Source organism: Psilocybe cubensis, chromosome 4 (genome assembly GCF_017499595.1).
Source record: "Psilocybe cubensis strain MGC-MH-2018 chromosome 4, whole genome shotgun sequence".
Classification (NCBI taxonomy): Eukaryota; Fungi; Basidiomycota; class Agaricomycetes; order Agaricales; family Agrocybaceae; genus Psilocybe; species Psilocybe cubensis.
In genome coordinates this window covers 455,703-478,070 of record NC_063002.1, presented here as the reverse complement: position 1 = coordinate 478,070, position 22,368 = coordinate 455,703, and the positions used below count along the sequence as shown (strand labels likewise).

Here is a 22,368-nt window from a genome sequence, read left to right as displayed (position 1 = left end):
CCAAATACATATCCGCACACACGAGTGCTATCTATTTCTAAATCCCTTGTAAGCCCATGGAATTTCCTCTGCTAAATACTGAGTACATGCGGGTACAATGTGACATGTGTGGATTCCTACTTTCTCCTTTTCCTCTTCCTGCGTCTTCGCTACCTCTACGTTCTCCTCGAGCTCAGCGATATCTTCTCTAACATGCCGTCCATTCAGACCGCCTTGGGTCTGGCAGCGCGTGCAGCCACTACATTGCACGCCCAAAGGAAGAAGTAAGTTCTTTTTCCGACGCACAATATAGCTGCTGCGACATTTGACATTGTTGCCCTGACCGTTCAAGCCAGATCGACACATACGCAACATGCTCTCGTATCAGTAAGCATAATCTTCCACTACTTAAACCCATGAGTTGAGTGGTGATATAACATCCATGTTCTGTTCGATTGGTGTCATACTTAGCACTGTGGGCATACGACATAATTATAAACCTCGACCGTGAACAACAGTACATTTGGAAGGAAGGGCTGCGCCTGTCCAGTCTGCTCTACTACGCTGCTCGATACCCAGTAATTGCGAGGCAAATATTCTTTCTGTTCTCCAGTCGGACTCAGATAAACCAGGTGGGTGTAATCACCTATTGTCATCCTACCCTCGATTCTCACCCGAAGGTTCGTGTTATTTCTGTAGTGAGACCTGAATAATACCTGTCGGGAGTATTAAAAATTGACTGGAGGGTAGCTGCGATGCATGGTTAAAGTTCACATCGACAGTGTCGTTTCTGATACCGAGGATAGCCATAGTAGGTGAGCTCTTCTTAGCTGCTGCGCTTGACATTCAAACTTGGGCTGATATCAATGCAAGTATCGTTTATCCTGCGCGTTCACGCTGTCACAAACGGAGCGGTGTTCTTCATTGGGATTCTAATTGTACTTGGTGTTTTATCCACTGCTCTGGACATAGTAAGCATAATTCATTTCTAAATCCAACCTATCCAGTGACATCAGCAACAGGTGCAAATCAAGCAGCTTTCTTGCACGCAGTCTGCGAACCCTCTGTAAGTCCCATTTCTCAATCTGATAATCATCCGGCGACCTCTGAATTAATTTTGCAGAGGTAAATAAAGCCAATGAGATTCAGGCTCCGGGACCGGTTTTGATTCATATTTTGACGCTTGTTCCAGCATTCGTCATGACCTTCATATCTCTAATTGTCTTCGACGTCGTCGCGACTTCGCTGATATTGTGGAAACTGATAGCAGTCGTTCGATTGCAGGGGTTGAAGAGTCTGGGGAGTGAAAGTCTGGTTTCAATGATCATACGGAATGGTACGTCTTCCAGGAAAAATGATACCTCTATCATCTGTTGTTCAACAATAGAAATCTTTTAAGGCACTCTATATTTCGTGTGAGTGAGACACTTTGTGGCACCCTCCAACCTGACAGATTCTGATATCGCTTAGAATAATCACTGGAATCCAATCCGGGGCGGTCATTCTGTACTATGTAAGTCAGAAATCTTTCCACTGTGACGTGAATTGACGTATTTCAATTATACAGCTCCCACAGGCTTGTATCAATTTGACCTCCGCTTTAGCATCGACCATAATGACATTGAATGATAGGGACTCTACAGCACGATCCTTAACGATTATACTTTGATCGTCTCATCTACTCTGATATCGCGATTTATTTTGGAGTTGAGAAGCCTCTCTGCAGAAGCAAGTAGGGCGACGGGTCATACACACAGCTCCTCATTACATTTCTCGGCCTCACCCAGTAACGCTGTTTCTAACGGGCAATTAAGCGGGTCGACAACAAGCCGCTGGACGAGCCTTGTCAAAGATTTTGAAGATGTGAACGCATTTCCAAATTTATCCAGGAGTCTAAAACAATCTGATCAAAGAGATCCTCGGCCTTTACACGCAGAGAGCTTGATTCATAGGGCAATACCACGAGTAGAATCCAGTATAGGAGTCGAATCAAAATAAACTTGACGATATCTGTCCATTTTAGCGGTTCTCTACGGAAGTATATGCTTCATGGTTGGCTCAGGTTAAGCGTTGAAGTGTTTTCTCACCATCTATTCAAGTTCTCCTGTTCTCCAATGCCAGTCTATAGCCTATGTGCGTGATATCTTGGATGGCTTATAACTACTTATATAAGCCTAGAAGGGATCGCATTTACACAACTCGGAGTGCTGTTATAGGTATTGACTCGGAGTTCATAGTGAAGGCATACACACACACAAAACCTCGACCAAGCTTAACCAACTGCCCTAATGCACCCACACCTCCTAAGTTAAGATCGGGACGCGTCAAAATACGAGCACGTGACATCAAATTCTAAATTGAAGGTCACGTTTTATCAATTTTCTCACAATGCTATTTTAATTCTACGCTTCTACGAAGCGGAGCTTCCTTTCTTTCTTACTTTGTACTCGCTGGTATCATTCAGGTATCATTAATGTAACACAGCCTGCAATGTTGTCTTCAATTTTGGCTATTCGTTAATTGCTGAAATCTCTATCCATTGTTCTGTTTCTTGGTGATATCAAACCAGCTGTCCGTGCCTTTGGGCTCTGGGCAACTGCGGAACCTCCTACAGATGATATCCAACGCATACGTGGCTAAATATTTCTGGGGCTGTAATTATATCGGCTGAAACTATGCACCACCTCGCGCATTACTACCAAACACCAATTGGCATCTCATTCCTCATTGCCGACTAGGCCGTTACTTTTGACACATCCAACGTTCACTGAAGGTTGCTCTGTTCGATACTGCAGCAATAGGAGACACTTCATAAATTCCTGATACTTGTGGGAATGCAAACGCCACCATCTCAAGAGATAAAACTTTGGGATCATACTTTTTGTATACCGGTCCACTCTGTTGGGTTGATTCATGTCTTCCACTGTGTTCCTTGCCATGACATTCGTTTTTGACTTCGTCATTCCACAGGTATGGATTCTCTCTTCGCATCAGCCTTGACAGATACACGTGTTGCGCAACATATGCGCGATCTCCTTCTAATCACGACGCCCGACCCAGATTTGCTACACATAACTTCTCAGCTCCTGGACACCAAATGCGACTCAATGTGGGCAATTGGATCCCATATAAGGTAGCTTTCCATTTTTGAGTCATTGAACATAGTTCTCATCTGAAGAGAGGTAGACAGCGTGTCAGCCATCATTCGGGTGGGAATCAGAAAAAACAAGGCCTTATTCCAGAGTCGCGAGTTTCGTTGTCGTTTACTTTCGAGCATTTCGGACAGCAATAAAGTAAGAAATCCGTTAAATGCATACGCTTCGACCTGTTGACTACTGTTCTAACCGGCCTCCGTCGAATAGAAATAGATTTCCATTGTCAATGCCCAGGTCCGTAGATCAAGCTTTCAAACCTGATCAAATAATATCAGCAGTTACAATTATATCATTCGCCTCTTTGGAGCCTGTTATTAAACAAGGCGGCGTTTTTACATTCATGTCGACATCTTTTCTGTTATCTGATACACCTAAATCGATATTGGCTGTGTCGTATAGTATTGCTCCGACCACTGTTACAGATTCTTCTGCCTTGAAGGGAGCCTTTACACCATCAGCTCGACACTACTGCAGCCACGCTTGGATTTGATCCTCATCAGATGACTGAAAATGATACACTCATCAAAAATCTATTTTCGTTCTATTTCTATGCATGTCATTCGATCGTTTTATGTTAAATAGCACGCCGCCATTGATCCTGTCAACCAACGACCTCCCACCCTCCTCACCATCCACCTGCCTCTTGCCAAGATGGCTACCACTTTACCATCCTTGATACCAGTAGCATCTGACTGGGCAAGGCTTCACGAACAACGACATGCGTATGTTTTGCATATGGAATGACTGAAAGAATGACAATCTGACTACAGGTTTACTCTTCTCAAGACAGATAGATATGTATGGAACGTGTTCCCGAATCAGTAAGCGATTGACTGAACAAATGCTTTTTCCTACTCATGATATTAAACGCGTTTTCGGTTCTCCTCTAACAGCACTTTGGGCCTATGACACCATAATAAACCTTGATCGCGAGAAGGAATACATCTGGAAGGAAAAGTTTCGCCCATCTAGCCTTATTTACTACGCTGCGCGATATCCAGTAATTGCGAGGCAAATATTTTTCCTGTTCTCCGACCCAAGCCAGATAGACCAGGTGGGTTCTTACAATCTTCTTTTTCTCACTGTTTTCTAAATATCGGGCACATGGTTGCCGCTGACATCTAGTAAGATTTTAACGCTCTTGAAGCACTGCTTTTGCAGAGACTCAAGTTGACGCCATGCATAGTTGTGATACATGGATAAAGGTGACCTCAGTGATATCTTTGCTGCTGGCCAGAGAGGCGGTTATCAGTGCGTTGTCTAAACCTCCCTTTCAAAGTATAATGCGCTAATAATGGGTTTTTGAATTTCAAGTATCCTTCATCTTGCGTGTCTATGCCGTTACGGACAAAGCGATGCTTAACACAGGGATACTAATCGTGATTGGCCTTGTCTGTACTGCATTCATAATCGTGAGCACGGTTCCTATCGTCGAAGTGACTTTGCAGAACGGAGGTATCTATAGGAACAAATTCAAGAACTTTCATGTTCTCAATCAGCATATCCTCCGTATGATATTTTTTCTTAACTCATTTTTATGCACTCACTTTCTGATATGTTTTTCAGGGGTAAATATATTTAATCAGAAACGCTCGGGTTATGCTCATTGTTTAAATCAGCGTTTGCATCAACTTTTATCTCCCTGATTGTATTTGAAGTCACCGCCACTGCATTGATTCTATACAAGCTAGTTTCTAATGTCAGATTGTTGGGACTGAAAAGACTGGGGAGTCATTCAAAACTTGCTATGATTGTGGTAAGAAACGGTTAGTATCCTGTTCGTCTCCCTAGCGACACTTGCAGACACTGAAACCCCGTTCAAGGAACTCTGTATTTCATGTAAGCAGTTGATCCGAGCATATTGAGCATCAGATTCTCAATGCCATACAGAATCATCACTGGGCTTCAAACAGCGGCCTTGATTACTTTTTACGTGAGCAACCACTCAGTCAAAGTGAAACCCCTATCATTAGTTCTCACATCAATTTCCTAGCTCCCTCAGGTTTGGATACACAATTCCACTGTGCACAAATATCATACTAAGGATACCTTCTTTCATATAGGGTGCATACAGCACGATATTCAACGACTATACATTGATCCTATCATCTGCTATGATATCACGCTTGATCTTGGAACTACGGAGCGCTACCAAGGATTCTAACAGGTCGCGAGTCTCTGTAATCCAATTTGCCCCTCCTCGGCCCCATGTTGTGTCCATCGTAAACGAAGAGCATGTAGCATCGAATCCCAGTCGGTGGGCAAGTCTTGTAAGGGACTTTGAGGATGGCCATTACGAATCTCATCCTATTGAGAATCCAGAGACCGAAGAAGCAAAGTGAAGTAGCGGAGCCCATGTTCAAAAATGTATACCGTGTAGCTTTATATCTTCGTCACCTGTACTACAGCCATTCTAACCACTCTAGATCTGTATCAAAAGTCATCCTAAACTACACCATTAACTTCGTACCCACTCTAGATATGTACAACATGTCAAATACGCCACAAATTATTAGAAAATTGAACAACTTACTTGAATGGAAAGAAATTTAGCAAAGTTTGGTATTCTCTCTCCAGTGGTGCCTCCTCTCCTTCTCTTTGTAGCGACGCGACGCGACGCGCCAGGACACGCCTCACCTATATTGATCGCGTCGGGTCGCGTTGACAAGCACGTGCCATATTTTGTCAATGGTCCAATGGTCACATTTGGAAATTTTTGCTTCATTCAAGCTTCCCTTTGCATCCGACGTCCATCAATAAAAGAAAATTGGACTATCTATCACAAATTTCACACTCTCAGTTCTCTTTATATGGAGTACAGGTGGATTCTCAGGCACTGGCAAAGGTAATATGCGGCACAGCACTCCGCAGTAAGTCGAGCAAAGTCTTGATATGATTACGGTACTTAGTGATCTACACAAAACAGAATGAGCCTATTCTGAAATCTGGACTCTATCCTATTTTTCTAATAGCAACTATTTGCAATGCTCAAGGATACTAGTACTTTTTTACCTCATAAACAGGGCAGTATACGCCCACGCGATGCTTGGTGTCTAGAACAGACATCGCTCTGAGTCTTAATCTTATCAGCATCACATGAGCGCCGCTGAGCGCCGTTCGGCGTTTCCGTTCAGGGCGGTACAGCATCGCCACACGCTTACACGACGTAAGTCGTCGGCCAACCCAAATACGTTTCCCAGCAACATCGAACCTTCCTCTCATCACAGACTCACCTGGAGCTGACAGTTGAAAACATTGGGGTGCGCAGTCTGCCTTCAGCTTCGTAGCAGGTGTCCGCAGTCACTAGAAGTGCTCAAAGGCAACCGCACAATCGAGTCATACCCACATTTTTTTGCGTCGCCACACTATCCACAGTTTGCGATAGGCACAGATGGTCATCGACAAACAGGCTTTACCGGACGATCCCACACCAAGTGATGCGCCCCCTTCCTATGATACAGTTACCGCAGGACCTAGCTCCCAACCTCTCCAAGATACGAAGCGGAGCTTCTCTGATTCGTTGAGCCCATCTACTTCATCACATCTGTCTGATATTCCCCCACCAGTTCCCCCTAAAACCCCAACGACACCGATCTCACCATCAACCAGCGCGAAGGGAAAGGCACGGGCGACGGGCTGGTTTGCTTTTGCAACAGAGGCCAGGACGAGAAGCGAGGTCAGGAACACAGTCCTAGGCCTCGTAAGAGATCTTATCCAAGAGCACATAACTAACTCTGAAGCAGCCACCGGCATTCTTCAAAGCTGTGCAGAAGCCTGTGCAACGCATTCCCTCTCGCTTTCTTCCATCTTGCAGAAAAAGTCGATAGAGAACCATACACCTTTGTACTGGGCAATAGTCAAGAGACCACCGGATGAGCAACAGGCGAAGGAAGATATGCAATGTCCTGACCTTCTCACCGCCCTAATATCCTATGCAAGCCCTCTGAATGAGGCAACTGTGACCGAAGTACGCCTGGCTTGCCTTGCTACGTCTGACCAGGCTCTGTTTCAACGCTTGAGACAGTCGCCAGAGTTTGCGCCGGTGTCTGGGGCGGACCAAATGCTTCTAGGAGTGTCAATACCCCCAGAAGAAGTGGAGCTTGAAGATATTCCAGGAGAAGGGGGAGGCTCATTTGCGGTCAATTTCACGATTCCCCATTTTCATAAACGCATGGTCGTATCAAAGCACATCGAGGTGCAATTTATCGCTAGAAGTCAGTCCTCGCCCCATCATGACCTTAACAAGTGCTAAATGTATTGGTTGATTCTATCAGGTAGGATGTGGCAACTCACTTTTTTCGTTGCCTCGGAACCACGGCGTAATAGAGCTGCTTATGCGCCGCGTGTTGGCTCGTGGTGTATAGCCCTCTCATTGATTGAATCCAGCCCTCCGACATACGTTCAAGCTAGACTGTTAATCCCAGAAGCCAAACCGCCACCCACGGAAGTGCAAACTCCGGATCCACTGGGACCATCAACAAATGATACCTCACCTTCCTCTTTCTTTCGCTTTCCCAGTCTGTCTCTTTCACCCAATCCCACACCTGAGCTTCATTCCAAAAATACGATTTCAATTGTTCTAAACTCAAATGAGCAGCTGGAAGCTGCAACAGGGACAAGGAGAAGACATGCGGGGAAGAGTATTGTCGTCTCATTGGAAGAGAGTACGTTAGGTGTTAACCTGCAGTACGGGTGTGTATCAACGCCGATGCCTAAAGACTATTCTTGCATTTTTTTCTGACCACTGGGCCTTTTTAATCAGAAATAACGCGTACATCGGTCCGGACGAAAAGCTTAGAGGTCGGCTGGAGGCTCGTCTTGGGAAATCGGAAGCTGACTGTGTAATTTGTTAATTCATATATTTGTATTTCTACAGATACTGCTACTAATGTATTCACGACCAAGGCGGATCGACGCCCAAGGAAAATAATTGACCACAGATCACCATGGGCGCTCTCAGGAAAGAAGGTAATGGGGTTCGATTCAATACCACAGAAAATATCTACTCGGAAAGTTCTCTGTCCGGAAACTAAGTGAAGTCATGATGATGGTTTGAATATCACCAACATGCCGGTTTTAAGGTCTGGATAATTCCTGTCGACATGCTTCATGTAGTAGTCAATTTTACTGCGCTATCTGTTAAACCAGGCGTCATGTCGCGCCGATTGCACGCCATTGAGTAGGGGCCATATCATAACTCAAAGTTTCAAGCTGCTTGATTTTAGACCAGGTTTCACCATCCGAATTGTCCGACCTGACATATATTCTCTTGATCTCCGTATACCCCTGCAAAACAACATTAGAATGAAATGTTTAGCTGTTATGGTTGCATTCTGATACTTACCGCCCAGGCGAACTTGGTTCCAGCTGATGACTACGTTTTTTACTATTGGCCCGAGACTGGATGAGTTTAAAAAATCTTTACCTTATTTGACAACAATGTTTCGGCAGTCTCACTTTTTGCTGGAGCTACGCCGAACCGAATAACGTTACACTGAGCGCTGGCGTAACTCAGTGTCTATCGACTCTGATTATTCGCGGGACTGCGTGTCTCAACTTGAATCATGATGGAAACCAGCCTCCAACAGACAGAAATCACAAAGACCGTAGGCCATAGTTGGTGATTATTCGCGAATGCTGTTAATATGTACTGCCATAAATTATACGCAGGTTTTGGCTATGTCTATGAGGTGCGATCATCTCGATCTCCTTGACCCTGTACCACTACTAGTACTATGGTATCATGGTGGCTCGTTAGAGTCGACGACTCAGGGGAGTCTAATTTCTGTCATATTCATTAAATATGATTCACTGCAGTGTACATACTTCTTGCACAGGCCAGTCAATATTGCGACCTTGCTTGATGTATCCTTGTAGTTGGATGCCTACCTGTCCATCATGATTCTGTCCTTCCAAGTATGACTTACGCAACGCCCAAATCGGGTAAGTGTGTGTGTGAAAAGCGTGCGAAAGCAATGATGTGCACTGCCGCAGGTGCCAGTGACTATCCGACCCACTACCACGTTCAAAGAACTTGCCCGGACAGCCTGCCATCTATAAAAGACAGCAAGAAGTCTTTTCTTAGTATGCACTGGCAGTACTACAACTCTACTTCACATAAAGCCCCTCGACCCTGAAATCACACAAAGCTCCAACTTCCTTATCTCCTGAACATACTCATGGTTTCTTCAAGTGCATCTACTCCCAAAGAGCTATTTGTTCAGAGGCGCAAGGAATTTGAAAGCAACCCCGATTCAGCCAGCGATATCGATGCATACAATCGGAGAGATGATACCCATAACTATACGGTGATGTCAGTGTGGCAATTCGATCGGAATTGAAAGGTGTGAAATGGTTCTAACCATTCTGTAGAAAGGGTTTCATTCCTCCGCCTCTGGTCGGAAAGCCAGCACCCGGCGGTAAAACTGTGTGGCGCAAGAGCGACACGTTCTTTACAGTACGAGCGCACCTTGATCAAGAAATGTATATCCATACTAAGCCTAGTACAGGATTTCAAGTTGAACCACCCTGCGCAAGTACTCTCCGAGACTGACACACTGTATGTCATTGGAAATACTGCAAGCCACGACACCAGGCAATACCTTGCGAAATGGGATCCCGATGGCAAGGACAAAACGCCTTCCGCTGGCATGGCCTATGTCCATCTGTTGGTGATACCGAAGAAACGAAGTACGTTTTGATATCATCATGATCATCTTATAGCGCTGTGTATTGATTGATATGTGTAGTCTATAACATTGTTGCCATGAAGGAGACTGGTTTTATAGACGAGATGACGAGCCACTTCAAGTCCTTTTGGCAATCAGCGGAGGCTATCGATAAGACTACAGTTTGGCTGGAAACTGCAGTAAAGAACCGTGCTGCTGCTGCCCGAAAGAGTGTCGAGTCGCACTCACCGGAGCTTCTCGAGGAATTTGACAACACCATGCAGGAGGTTCGTAAGTCGGCCAAGCAGTTGAACGAAATTCTTAGAGCTAGAACGCAATCGGTTGACGAGCTCTTCAATTTCTATTTCCACCCTGCACCCGATGCGAGCATTGCCCATCTGCATATGCATTGTGTTCTAAAGGACAAAGTATTCCGAGAATTTAGCACATATGCTCATGACTGGAAGTCTGTCCCCGTCCACGACGTGAAAGAGGTCATCAATAGCCCCAGAAGGTGCGATGAGACTTCCACGACGCTTTTATGGAGTTGGATACTGAGAAAATATCAGGAGTTAACCAAATACGTCGGGATGAAAGGAGCTCAGAACTCCAAGTAATGTGGATTGTGGTTCTGCCATAATGCGTTATCGATAGTGATATGTATTTTATAGACAACGTCTCTCGAAACTGTATAAATGGCCTAATTACTATACCCTAGACAGCCAATTATGATATATATACCCCTTTATCGTGTTATTATCAAAAATTTCCAAGACCTACTGTTCACAGTTACCATTATTTGCGCTTCTAGAATTGCTTCAAATTTAAACCACCAATAGACCTTTTCCAAGCTCATCAGTTGAGCAATGGAAACCCTATCTGTACAAAGGCTTCTTGCTTCTTGGACAATGCTTCCCACTTCAGCCCTCCAGCGGCTCAGCCTTCGATATGGATCCAGATGCCGCCGGTTGTGATACTACCATACTAACAGCCGCCGGTGACGTTGACGTGAACTGAAGCTTCACTGTTAATTCCTGAGTTCGTCATCCATTTAAGCACTTCTGATTGGCGCCAATTTGGCGCCCCACCGTGACGGCAGCACGGAGCGGACTTTTTATTGTCACTCAATGGCCGAGCACCCTTTACCAGCATTGGAAGATTTTTCTAGAGTTCGATGGATGTTTGACAAGCGGAGAAGTTAAGAGTTGGTAATGCTTATGTGCATCACATCCGTCAAATGCTATCATCCAGGAAGCATTTAAAAAACAAAGCGAGTGTGTATTAATTACGGATATGTACAGTTAGTAGTGACATGTTGTATAGAGAACACCAGAGATGCAAAAGGAGCGATACATAGCTGGATATAATGGGGTATTACTGTGCATAGCAGATGTCCGTGTATGGTGAATTGGCCAAGAATCCAAGTACTGAAACCATTCCAAGTCTTTACGTAGCAAGTCCTCATTCCATCATCATTAAAACTTAAACCCAAAACATACTGGTCACCACGACACTGAACAGAAGGGTTAACGTAGCAGAGGTCTCGGAGAAGATGTATGAGAGCATGGCAGATGAGGTGAGGGTTTTTCCAGAAGATTTGGCGGAGGCATCTGATTGCGTGGCCGAGGCGGTCGGGGTGCTCGAAATGCTGGAGCTGGAGGACGATGGTCTGGGAAGATCCTCTGAGAAGTAAGTTCTGACATATTTGACTTCCCAGTAGGCTTCATCAAAATTGCTGGGAGGACCCAAAACGTTATCAAAGAACTGCGAATATGATTAGATGCTATCCGGGGACATCGATACCTGACTTGAAAAGTACTCACGCAAGACCCGGTTGGTGTTTTGCAAGTCGATTGATAGATATCAGGAACTGCAGCCCTAGTGGCATGTTAGATATAAGGTAACTGGTATTTTCGGGATACATACCAGGCGCCACACAGACTAGTAAGCAAAACTAGATTCTGAGGGGGGAAATACTGGGTAACGTTGCAAGCAGAAACTGGGTATGCAGCAGAAGGCATTCCCCAGGTGGAGAGACTCATTTTATCCGTCGACGTGGCAGTTTGGATATTCATAGGGACATCAGGCCTCTATCAGAGAGACATAAGAGAATAAATAAAAAGAAATGTTTAAGAAGACATACACTCCAGAACCAGACATAGATACCGGAAGTATCCATCTGAACAGCGTACACGCCTCCTCCTGCCTGTGCGAAGCCAGGACCAAAGCTATTGGGCTTCGTTTCCGCAACGATACAACCACGGTCGGTCGAGCAATCAGTCTCCAAAGTTGTTCCAGATTGGGGAGGGTTTGGGGCTTGGAAGCAACCAGTGGGCGTATGCAAGGCTATTTGGTTGTGCTGCATATTGTTGATTCCTTCGATGATATCAATTTCTCCGGCGTTGGGCCACTCTTCCTGCATTCCATAAGTCCAAAACGAAGGCCAAACCTATATTCGACATGTTAAGTTAAATACTAGGATGCTGTTGTGCTGGACTTACAGAGCATCCGTAAGGGAGGTGAAGGACATCGATGATAATTAGCGAACCAATGCCATAGGTGTCGATGGAGGTAAGACGAATCTACGTTCGGGAAACAAATGTAAGAGAAGCCCGGATATAACATAATCAGGTTAGTGGCCCACCGAGTCTCTGTTGACTACGTCGCCTTGCGCCAGCGGGGGCGCCAAAGTTGATGTGTTGTCGACCTTGATAACAGCATTTCCCGCTGCGTTGATGAAGGTAAGACCTTTAGTTTGAGCACCAGGCTGGTCTAGATATGTGACATTTCCTAGTCCATGACGGACACTGTAAGCACCTTGCATAAAACGAGAAAAGAAAAAAAACATACCCCATGTCGTGTTGTCAACATTGCCATAATATGCCCACCCATCGAAAAAGGATGCGCCAGCGTGTTCACGAAAGGGCAGGTAGTCAGCAGAGACGATAGAAAGAAGGTATGTAAGAGCGTAAAACACGCTCAGCCGTTGGAGGCGTTGCATAGCGTCAAAAAATGGGGAGGACTGAGTGGGAAAGAGGAAAGAAGAACAAGACGGGTATCGTTGACCATTCGCCGCTCTAGTGGTTGATGTGGTTAGACCGTCTGGTTCCTTTCGGGTCAACAGAAGTCGTCAGGCACAGGCGTGTTGTCCTCCACCAACGTCAACCCTGAAGACCGAGTTAAAGGCCAAGCCTTTTGGACTATTTTAGATTCATTTTTCATGCGGGCTCGACGAGAAATCCAACCACGGTTGTCATTACGAGATGAGGCCAATCATTTTGTCTTCAATTATCCGACGAATTGTTTACTTTGAGAGAACAAGTTCGCTACTTACCTGCAAATTACTTCAAAAAACCATTGCCACGGAATGGCTAATCATGATAGTAGCTCAGCTTGCTGTTTGCATTCGGTATTCAATATAAAACGACATACCGGGTTAATAGCATTGCTTGCTCAATGAAAGGTTAAGCAAGTTTGACACACGCTGACGGCAGTAATTCCGTAGCCAATGGCATGTGCTCGGCTCCAACCCTACATCACGTTTCGACTTCTAGTTTGACCAAAAAAAAGTATGTCAACCTAGGCTTTTTAAAAAACATTGGAATTGTGTTTAGATTCTTGTTATTGGGTACAGGCAATGAAAAAAAGAAAACGTTCAACAGATGGCACAAGGAAAACCAGGCAGGGAACGACAACAAAGAAAGAAAGGAGCAAAAGATGAGTACAAACAAGTGAGTGTACAGAGAGCAGACAATGAAATATGTTTATGAAACTGGAAGGGAAAGAATGATACAATGAGCAGGGATGTAGGAATGACAAAAAGAAATGGTCAGATAAATTACGGAGTCAGAGAACTTGGAGAAAAAAGAAAGAAAACCAAACTTGGTAAATAAGCACCAATGCCATCTTGCATTGATGGATCTACTAGGTGATCGGCACATTGTGTAGGTTTCTGTGTGTATGTGATGTTTGATGTTTGATGTTTGATGTTTGTGTTCGTGTATGTGTGGCCAAAGTGATGTATGCAGATGATGAGGATGGAATAGAAGGTAATCCAATGAATCAGAATGTGGCGTCCGCGATATTTAAATAAAGCAATGTTCCAGAGTGTTAACTGCCGTGTTTCAGGACGCAAAACGATGCTGAGATAATTTAAGTCGGGAATCGGGCTTGCCCAGGTCGGACGGACATGATAAGCCGGTGTAGTGTGGGTCCATACATTATCCTCTTGAAAAGCCAGTATACAATGATCATCTTTGGACAAAGCGACCACCCCTAGAGTCCCTGACAGTGCCTCCTCGAGTGATGTTCGCCGTAGTTGCTGCATTGTTAGCAGAATTGTGTCCCATGCGAGGGCTGGCCGCAGCGGAACCGCCAGCCATGCTCCAACTAGAATCACTTTCATTACCAGTACCAAAATCGCTCTCACTCGGCGCGTAATCAGACATCAAATCAAGGTCGGACAAGTCCGCATCGCTCTGAGCCTGCGGTGGGTTACCTGACCCGCGAACTGGGGTGGGGCGCAGGAACGTAGATGCAGGCGAAGAAAAGGCACTGGAATGGCTTCTGGTGGAAAATGTCCCATCGAATGATCGTTCTGAACTCGTGAAGTGGTTACCTGTTGTGCCGAAGCCAGCGGTGGTCCTGGATTCTTCCCTCGAGCTTGAAGTAGTTCTGGCATTTAGCAAACTGCCTGATTGACCCGACTGCACCGGGAGATTTTGCATTCCTACGGGCGGAGGGCTAATGGGACCAAAAGCGCTGGTAACTCCAACACTAGCTCCCATTTGCGGAGGTGGTAGAAAATGAATACCACCAGCCTCGTCCTCGGATGAATTCTCGGAGAAGGAAAGATACGTCGTACTCCTTGCAGAATCCGTCACGCTTGATCCTTGAATCCTGGGCGGAGTAGGATCGAGGAAGGGGGATACCGCATCGAACGACTCATTTCCAAGTCCCATACGCAGAGGGGATGGAGAGGATACAGCGGAGGAGAAACTGGAAGTAGAAAAATTGCTTGCACTGCCACTGGGACTCAGAGCTCTCAAGCCTTCGCCGGAGACAGGACCAGGGGTCGGGCTCATTCCAGCCATGGAAAATGGAGATTCAGAGCGTGAAGAAGGTGGGGACAGCAGTTCCAGACCGTGTTCATAGTCCAAATCCTGGGGGTACGACTGGGAAAGGGAAGGAACCGTGTACGAGTGTTGAAGAGGGTGAGTCGAATACGAAATAATAGAAGTCGATGCAGTTGGGGTTGGTAAATTCCCGGCGCCGAGTAGCATTGATTGGGTGATTGATTGCTGCAAAGGAGACACTGGGGGTGGGGGTTGAGGAGCAAGCGGCGAACTTGGTCTTGACGTAACTTTGGGTGAAGGCACCTGAGGGGATGAAGATCTTGTAGCGGGTTTGGGCGAGCCAACGTCCCTAGAAATTTCGATTCCGGAAGCTACAGCAGGTGAATGAGGAAGAGACTGATGCCGGCTACCGGCACTCCCGTTCCCACTTGCTGGGGTAGAAGGAGCAGAAGGATCAAATACAACATGGGTGCGAGAAGGTGATAACGGTGCATAAGGAATGGCATGTATTGACTGAAGCATCCGCGTTAGATGTTTACCACAAGATTAGTAGGGAGAAAATACCTCGTCCATAGCATTGTTTTCTGATGCGTTCTTTCTCTGCCTCAAAACACGTCCGGCATCATCGTTCCTCCACTCACTGACTTCGCGTGCAACGAGGTCCTCGAGTTCTACGTCTCCTTGACTTTCTGGAACTTGTCGCCTGAGAAGGAGTCCACCTTTGAGAAATCTACTACTGCCTTTCCCAAGTTCAGCCAACGGCTTGTCATCATCGGAATCGCCATCTTCGTCGAAATTGCGCCCAGCGTCTGGCCTTCGACCGTCCGTCTGAGACATCAGAAGATCCCCCTCTGAAGCATTGGCCGCTTCTCTCCTTCTTCGAGCAGCCTGGTACTCGAGCTTCCATCTATCGATGGCGGGCGAGATATGAGGCTCGTAGACAAACTGTAAGTTTCGGAGTCAATTGTGCTCTTTGGCTAATCTATGAATACACGCACCTCTTTGAAAGCCAGAACAGCACCGACAGTGCCAACGATAGCTAATACGTAGACCACTGGGGCAGGCATTTTCGGATTCAGGTTCCGGTCTTTGGGTGTGTATCACTGCGGCCTCGTTTCTGCCTCGCGACGAGGTTCTGGACTGCCTTTGGATCCGGACACTGATAGCCTCCTTTCAACAATTATTGACTCTATCCTTTCGCAGTCTCTATACCTATACTGGCGCGACAATTCGAGAAATGTGAGGGTAGTAGTGGTTAGACCAGTTTCAAGGAGAGGAGACCCATCTAATCAATCTGAACCAAGCCGATCCGCTTATGTCAAGACACCGTGAGCCTGGGACAAAACAAGCGACTCAGGCACCGAACCAGTCTCACGGTTGTCATGCACTGCCGGTCCGCAGGGCACTCGGCACAGCACGGTTGCGGTTCGGTGTTCGGTTCGCTTGTAGCTCTTTGCTCTCTACTTGCAACCATCCTCAGAACGCTTTTCTCGAATTCATTAATGGACATTGTATAGAAGGCCGTAGGCGAATGTAAACTCGGTTCTATGACTATCTCTGATATGAAAAGAGTGCCGAATGCATGGTCACAGTCGACGCCCGCAGTTGATCTGGAGAAAAGGCAGAACCGAATACAACAGCAACCAAAGGGGTCCTAGTACGAGTATTTTCAGTGAGTCCTCTTACCGTTAATTTTAGGCTGGCAAGCATCTAATGGTATCGTAGTCACTTTGAAAGCAGTACGGCACAAATCCCAGGTTACATAGCAGCGAAGCTTTCACTTTTCATTGGGAAAATTGCATGTTTACGCTGTTTATGAATGACAACGTTATTGAGGACGATTGAGGCCATTGCTTATGGTTGAATCGATGCCAATATATCCTGAATTGAACAAGAAACCTTGTCCTCGACACATGAGCGAGTAAATTCGATTGCTTTAGTGAGTAGCCGTAATTTTCATTGGTCTAAAAATGCTGACATATGCCTTACAAGGCTCTCTCACTCGATCCTTCCCCTCCTCCGACTACAATGGCATCAAGTTACTCTGTATAGTGTATCGTATGACTGAGGGTCAATTCAGCCCATCCAAGGCACCCAAGTCGCCGTTCGGTGCGCACCACCGCATTCGCCACCGCCACACTCGAATATTTGGCTCACCAATGTCAAAAACTATCCTGATACGCTCTGTTTTCAACTTTCTCTGAATAGCTGGCCATCTGTATTACACATCGCAGTGTATTATGGCCTATCCAGGTGCCCAATTCTTATGTACACCATAAAATTCAAGGTGTCGCCGCCGGAGCTGCTCTACAAACGCTTTGTTGGGGCGCATCGATCAACATCGTTAAATAGGCGACTCTTTGCTTTAACTTCGCATTCGGAGCCTACATCATCGGATTTGATGGTTGATAGCTACACATTCACCTCAAAGAAACAACTCCTGGAAGATGTCTCGCACAAAAGGGGCCGGACAGTACCTTCAGAAGGGAGGTGGCGGATCGCCTAGTGTGGACCTGCGATTGCGAAAGTATATTGGTGCGTCATTTAATATAATTATGCTTTATTTCGAGGGAACTCGGGATGAATAGGATGACCTGTAGGATCCATCTGCCAAGCTGTGGGAGCTACGGCTGCTGCCCCTTGCGTTCTCTTGTTCCTTTCATGGCAAATCAATGACTGGCTATGAACGGGCCCGCAGAAGTCAATGTGTGATTCCTGTTCCTCTTGAAGCTCTACATCACGTACAGGTCTACAGGGCTGACCTACATCTGTCAACTTTGCAGGCAAAGGAAGGACGCTTGACAGGCCTCGTGCCCTATATCTGGCCGGATCGTCTTGCCTGCTGGCTTCAAGCTTTCTCCTCTTTGTCTCCTTGAAGCTCGAGCGGCGCGTAGTAATGTGCCTCTTTGGCGACATTTGCGATGCGAGCATCCTGTCCAATCGCTTGACGCTGATCATCGTCAGACGAGGCCCTGAGAAATCCGTCACTTGACGTACTGGCGTCGGGTCTTTGGTGACACTCCTTTGTTCCGTGATTTGCGTTTGCCGACTGTGCGTTACCACCTTTATGTTCGCGCTTGGTATGGGTGGTTGTAGATGCGTACTCTCTCGCATGATTCGAGTTGGGCTTCTGGATGGTATATCGTGATCATGTTCGCTGTGATTCGTGCCGGGTTCCCGTGCGAGATTATCTATTGCTAAATTACCATCTCTATTACGGCGTCCGGCACTTGGGGACGCATGAGCGTAATTTTTACGCTTTTACCAGCAATTCGAGCACCGCAATCACCGCAAGCAAACCTGTGGCTACGCCCATCTTATCAGCTTCGTGATCCTTAGTCCAGGCTACATGTTCCATACACCATTTGGTCTATGCATATGAATGATTACATCCACACGACAGCTTTTAATATCAAATGCTACTCCTTTATACTAGATAAAGGTGCATATCTTCCCCAAAGTGTTCTACGCTGGAGCTACGCGATAGACTGCGGCGCCTAGGACACTTTGATATCGTGCAGATAAACTTGAAATAATTCACTGTCAGAGGTTATATGCCTTTTTTCGTTGACGAGGTGATGTTGCGTTGGCAGAATAATTATGTGGTGCAGTGGACGTCGCCGTCGCGTGTCGCTTAATACGCTGGGGCATTTGGCGCGACAGCAGCCGCCAAGCGCTAGTGATAGATATGTACTAGCTTTCTGTCTATGACATGACGGGAAGTACGATACGACCGATTTACCTTGAACATCGGAGAGAAAACTCGGGAAATGATCCATAGGCGCGACGGTACGGTCGCCCACTCTTCTAGCTCTCGCGGTTGTGTGCGCATCAGATGGTCATTGAGGAAAAAAGAACAAACGGTCGTCCGTTCGGCGCGCTGCTGGGTGTTTGAGAAGGAGGAAATTTTTTACAGTTTACCGCCTTCGATGGATAGACGAGCCGGCGTAATTCGAATATGAATCTGATGTACATGACTAAGGGGCCAATAGCTCGGGCAGAATGCGCACGTACCGCGACGCCAGATTTGGTCAGTTGGTTGAGAGCAAAGGCTATATTTCATTTGCGATGCTTTGAACGACGTAGCAGATTAGGTTGCAGCGTACGTTTTCAGAACAAGAGAAAGAGGGCCATTCATCGTAGCGAATTGTGCAATTGGTGAGTAAATGGTGACGTATGGACTGCTGCTGCTGTCCATGAAGGGATGGGTTTACGCAAGTATTCTGGATTCTTTATAGAGCGACAAGGAGTGTTTAATTATGAGCTGTTCTATAAGCAACGAGTGCCCCTATTGATAAATGGTGTGGTGCCATGATGGCAAAATGAACCCTCGTAGTAGCAATAGAGTATAGGCTTGAAATTGGAACGGTGAGATCTGAAGGCTAACCTTACAGTGCAGTGACAGATACAATGCACGATCTCCATGAGATCCTGTGGCGCGAGGAAGAGCAGAGGAGGACAAAACATGAAAAGGCGCGCACGGCGAGAGGTGATTCGCACTGTTATCTGACACGCAAAATCCCCAGGGTGTCGTAAACTGATAGAGTTCTGGGGAAAGCAAAGGTAGAGAACGGTAACGGCCGGATTGTAGATTCGATTACAAGAAGAAATCATTCTTCCGCGAGCGAGGCGTGCACATAGTGGGCCGCTGTCAAAGCAAGGTGGGAGACGGAGACAGTAAATTCTGGAGACGCGATCTAGTGGCGGCGCGATGGAGATTGTCCCCTTGCATCTGCGCACATCGGGAGTGGGTCACAAAGTGCCGTTTAACAAACTCGGAGAAGTACGAAGGATGTCTGGATTGACTGCGGCCCGAGCCGGATGCAAATGGGCAAATGAATATGCAGCAAAAGACGACGATTGAGTCGCACTCGTCGCTGGCGTCGACTCTCTGCGCACACCGGTCATTTAGTGGCGCGTCAGCGAACGATAATAGACGTGATTAGATGCCGGGCGTTAAAGTCTGAGGGAGACACCCATCACAAACACGTGATGGCCAGAAGCGGCATTTGAATAGCTCAATTCGGCAGTGACGTACGGCGGAGTGTGAATGGCCAAGTTGTCCTTTCCGCCCTTCACCTTCATCTCTGAGCTATCATATACTATCCAGATTGGCGTTGGCGACAAAAAGAATACATGTCGCTGACTCAGCCTTTTTTCCGCCCGTATATATACTCGTCCGTCCATGTTTCAATTTCCCACCTTCCTTCTTTTCTCCCCCATTCATCTCCCCCTCTTCTCCCAAGGATAACCTGCAGCGTAGCAGGTTCTTCTCTCACGCAGCTCTGTGACGCCTTTCTGATCCCTTAAGCCGACTATGTTCTCTGCCGTTCATTTCTCGGCCTCCTGGTGCACCACCAACTTCTTCCTCATCGCCATCTCTATCGCCGTGGCGTATTTTCTTCTCCACGCTTTCTACAACCTCTTTCTCTCTCCTCTCTCTGCGATACCCGGTCCATGGTACTATTCCATTTCCGACCTTTTCATCACCTCCCAGGTCGTCCGTCTGCGTCAGTGCAAGGCGGTTCAGTCTCTCTTCGAAATCTATGGGCCCGTCGTCCGCATCGGGCCCAACAAGGTCGTCTTCCGTGATATCTCGACCATGCGCAACGTGTACTCTGTGCACAAGTTCGATAAGAGCACTTTTTACAAAAGTTTATTAACGCGAGTCCTTTCTGTACTCCGCCCGCCGAGCCTCGATCTAACTTAGCCCCTTTTTTCCAGCAACGACAACGATCACGCGTGCGTATAAACGCGCATATATGCACTTTAATCGCGATTTCTGAGCTCCGGTTTCTAGTATGACAACTTTAGACCACGCTAGTCACTCTATCCGACGTAAATCATACGCACAGCACTATACTCCAAGCAACGTCGCGCAATTCCAGCCCGAAATGCATGAATTCACTTTCCAGCTTATTAATGTACGTCTTGCACGGCTCCAACTTCGAAATCAGTGCTTATATGCGGGTAAAGTCGCTCGAGAATATTGGCGGGAAATCTCCCGTCGAGTGCCTGGCACTCTTCCGACACCTAATGGTCGATGTTGTAGTTTCTTCTTCCTTCGGTTATCGCCTCGGAGCAGTGGGCAAATGGGCCATGGACGTCGAGGATCCCCTGTCCACGGCGATAAACGACTTCCCTAAGCGCGGTATTCTTGTGAGCATTTAAATACACTCTGCATAGTTTCTTTTTCGCCTAAAAGCGCATATATACGGTTTTTAGCGCAGCATCGTTCCAGCTTGGACCTGGAATTTAGTTTGCCGCATCCCTAACAACCGATGGAGACAAATGTGCGACTCCGACAAAATTCTCGCCGAGGTCAGTCTAGATTTGGTTAAATCTAACCTTTTTTACTGACTATATGCGCAGTTTGTGAGCGCACGGGTGTATGAGATGCGTGGTCAGCTCAACGCTGGAAAACTGGGCGATAGCGAAAAGACATCTATGCTGCAACGCCTTTTGCAATACAAATATACCCCAAATCAGCAGATGCCTGATCACGATATTATCTCGGAATGCATAGGTCATTTGTACGTTCTACGAGCTATCATTTATCACGAGCGGATCTTCTGAAACTGTAGACCAGTATGGCTGGCACAGACACTACGTCGACATCTATCACATACTTGTTTTGGGAGTTAAGCCGTCGTCCCGATATAATGAAGAAACTTCAATGCGAATTGGATGAGGCAATTCCCGATTCCAAGGTTCTCCCAGAAATGGCCGTTCTGCAAGACCTGCCCTACCTGAGTGCATTCATGAAAGAAGGTCGGTCGTTTAAATATTTAAAAAGCATTTGTTTCTTATCTGGGAGTATTAATCTTGTCTCTATAGGCCTCCGCGTGTATACAGCCGTCCCTAGCCTTCTTGAGCGTGTCGTACCTTCTTCGACCTCCAAGAATGGAGCGACGGATGAGATTTTCGACTTGATGGGCTACGCTCTTCCTCCCGGAACCACTGTGGCCACACAAGCATGGTCGATGCATCGAGACAGCACCGTTTTCCCATCTCCCGATAAATTCATCCCCGAGCGCTGGCTCGAAAGCTCGTCTACCACACGCAGTGACCTGGCAATGATGGCGGCCCATATGATGCCCTTCGGAACGGGGACCCGTGTTTGCGGTGGTCAGAATTTGGCGCTGATGATGCTCAGATTGGCTGTTGCTGCATTTGTGAGGAACTTCGATATCAGTGCTCCGAGCGAAACGACGGCACAAAGTATGGATATCAAAGATAGCTTTGTAGGTCTCCCTTGAGTTGGGTATATTCATTTCGCATTGACAGAATGTCACTAGGTTATCTTCCCCTCCGCTATGGAATGCAAACTTATTTTCACCCCTCGCGCTACCTATTAATCGCCCCTCTACTGTCGTGTCCATTTCGACGCCAGATCCATCGGATCATTCCTCGCTTGCTCTGTACCGCATCGCTTTCGCCATAACTGGCCTCCTTGCATTCCATACTTCTTTTTGTTAAGTAGTTGTCTGT

At 46.6% G+C, this 22,368-nt stretch overlaps 6 protein-coding genes across 6 annotated transcripts; 4 read left to right on the top strand and 2 right to left on the bottom strand.

Moving 5' to 3' along the window:
• Positions 1-5,197: 5,197 nt before the first annotated feature.
• On the top strand, positions 5,198-5,476 carry JR316_0004259 (uncharacterized protein; the record flags this gene model as incomplete). The annotated part of the gene is made up of 1 exon (XM_047890028.1): positions 5,198-5,476. A coding segment is annotated over one exon (279 nt), but the record flags the coding sequence as incomplete, so codon positions are not given.
• A 1,049-nt stretch (positions 5,477-6,525) lies between these two features.
• Positions 6,526-8,064, top strand: JR316_0004258 (uncharacterized protein; the record flags this gene model as incomplete). The annotated part of the gene is made up of 4 exons (XM_047890027.1): positions 6,526-7,348; positions 7,409-7,826; positions 7,897-7,975; positions 8,011-8,064. 4 exons carry the CDS (start codon positions 6,526-6,528, stop codon positions 8,062-8,064), a joined length of 1,374 nt encoding a protein of 457 aa, XP_047749788.1.
• Positions 8,065-9,313: 1,249 nt separating this feature from the next.
• Positions 9,314-10,419, top strand: JR316_0004257 (uncharacterized protein; the record flags this gene model as incomplete). The annotated part of the gene is made up of 4 exons (XM_047890026.1): positions 9,314-9,447; positions 9,507-9,591; positions 9,644-9,824; positions 9,884-10,419. 4 exons carry the CDS (start codon positions 9,314-9,316, stop codon positions 10,417-10,419), a joined length of 936 nt encoding a protein of 311 aa, XP_047749787.1.
• Positions 10,420-11,284: 865 nt separating this feature from the next.
• Positions 11,285-12,803, bottom strand: JR316_0004256 (putative glycosidase C21B10.07; the record flags this gene model as incomplete). The annotated part of the gene is made up of 7 exons (XM_047890025.1): positions 11,285-11,566; positions 11,626-11,680; positions 11,729-11,892; positions 11,946-12,251; positions 12,304-12,384; positions 12,447-12,592; positions 12,653-12,803. The coding sequence occupies 7 exons, from the start codon at positions 12,801-12,803 to the stop codon at positions 11,285-11,287; spliced, it is 1,185 nt and encodes a 394-aa protein (XP_047749786.1).
• Positions 12,804-14,052: 1,249 nt separating this feature from the next.
• On the bottom strand, positions 14,053-15,944 carry JR316_0004255 (uncharacterized protein; the record flags this gene model as incomplete). Its single annotated transcript, XM_047890024.1, has 3 exons — positions 14,053-15,390; positions 15,442-15,822; positions 15,876-15,944. The coding sequence occupies 3 exons, from the start codon at positions 15,942-15,944 to the stop codon at positions 14,053-14,055; spliced, it is 1,788 nt and encodes a 595-aa protein (XP_047749785.1).
• A 4,250-nt stretch (positions 15,945-20,194) lies between these two features.
• Positions 20,195-22,235, top strand: JR316_0004254 (Cytochrome P450 monooxygenase cypX; the record flags this gene model as incomplete). Its single annotated transcript, XM_047890023.1, has 9 exons — positions 20,195-20,541; positions 20,602-20,619; positions 20,678-20,801; positions 20,854-21,036; positions 21,103-21,198; positions 21,250-21,410; positions 21,467-21,648; positions 21,715-22,121; positions 22,176-22,235. 9 exons carry the CDS (start codon positions 20,195-20,197, stop codon positions 22,233-22,235), a joined length of 1,578 nt encoding a protein of 525 aa, XP_047749784.1.
• Between the last annotated feature and the right edge of the window lie 133 nt (positions 22,236-22,368).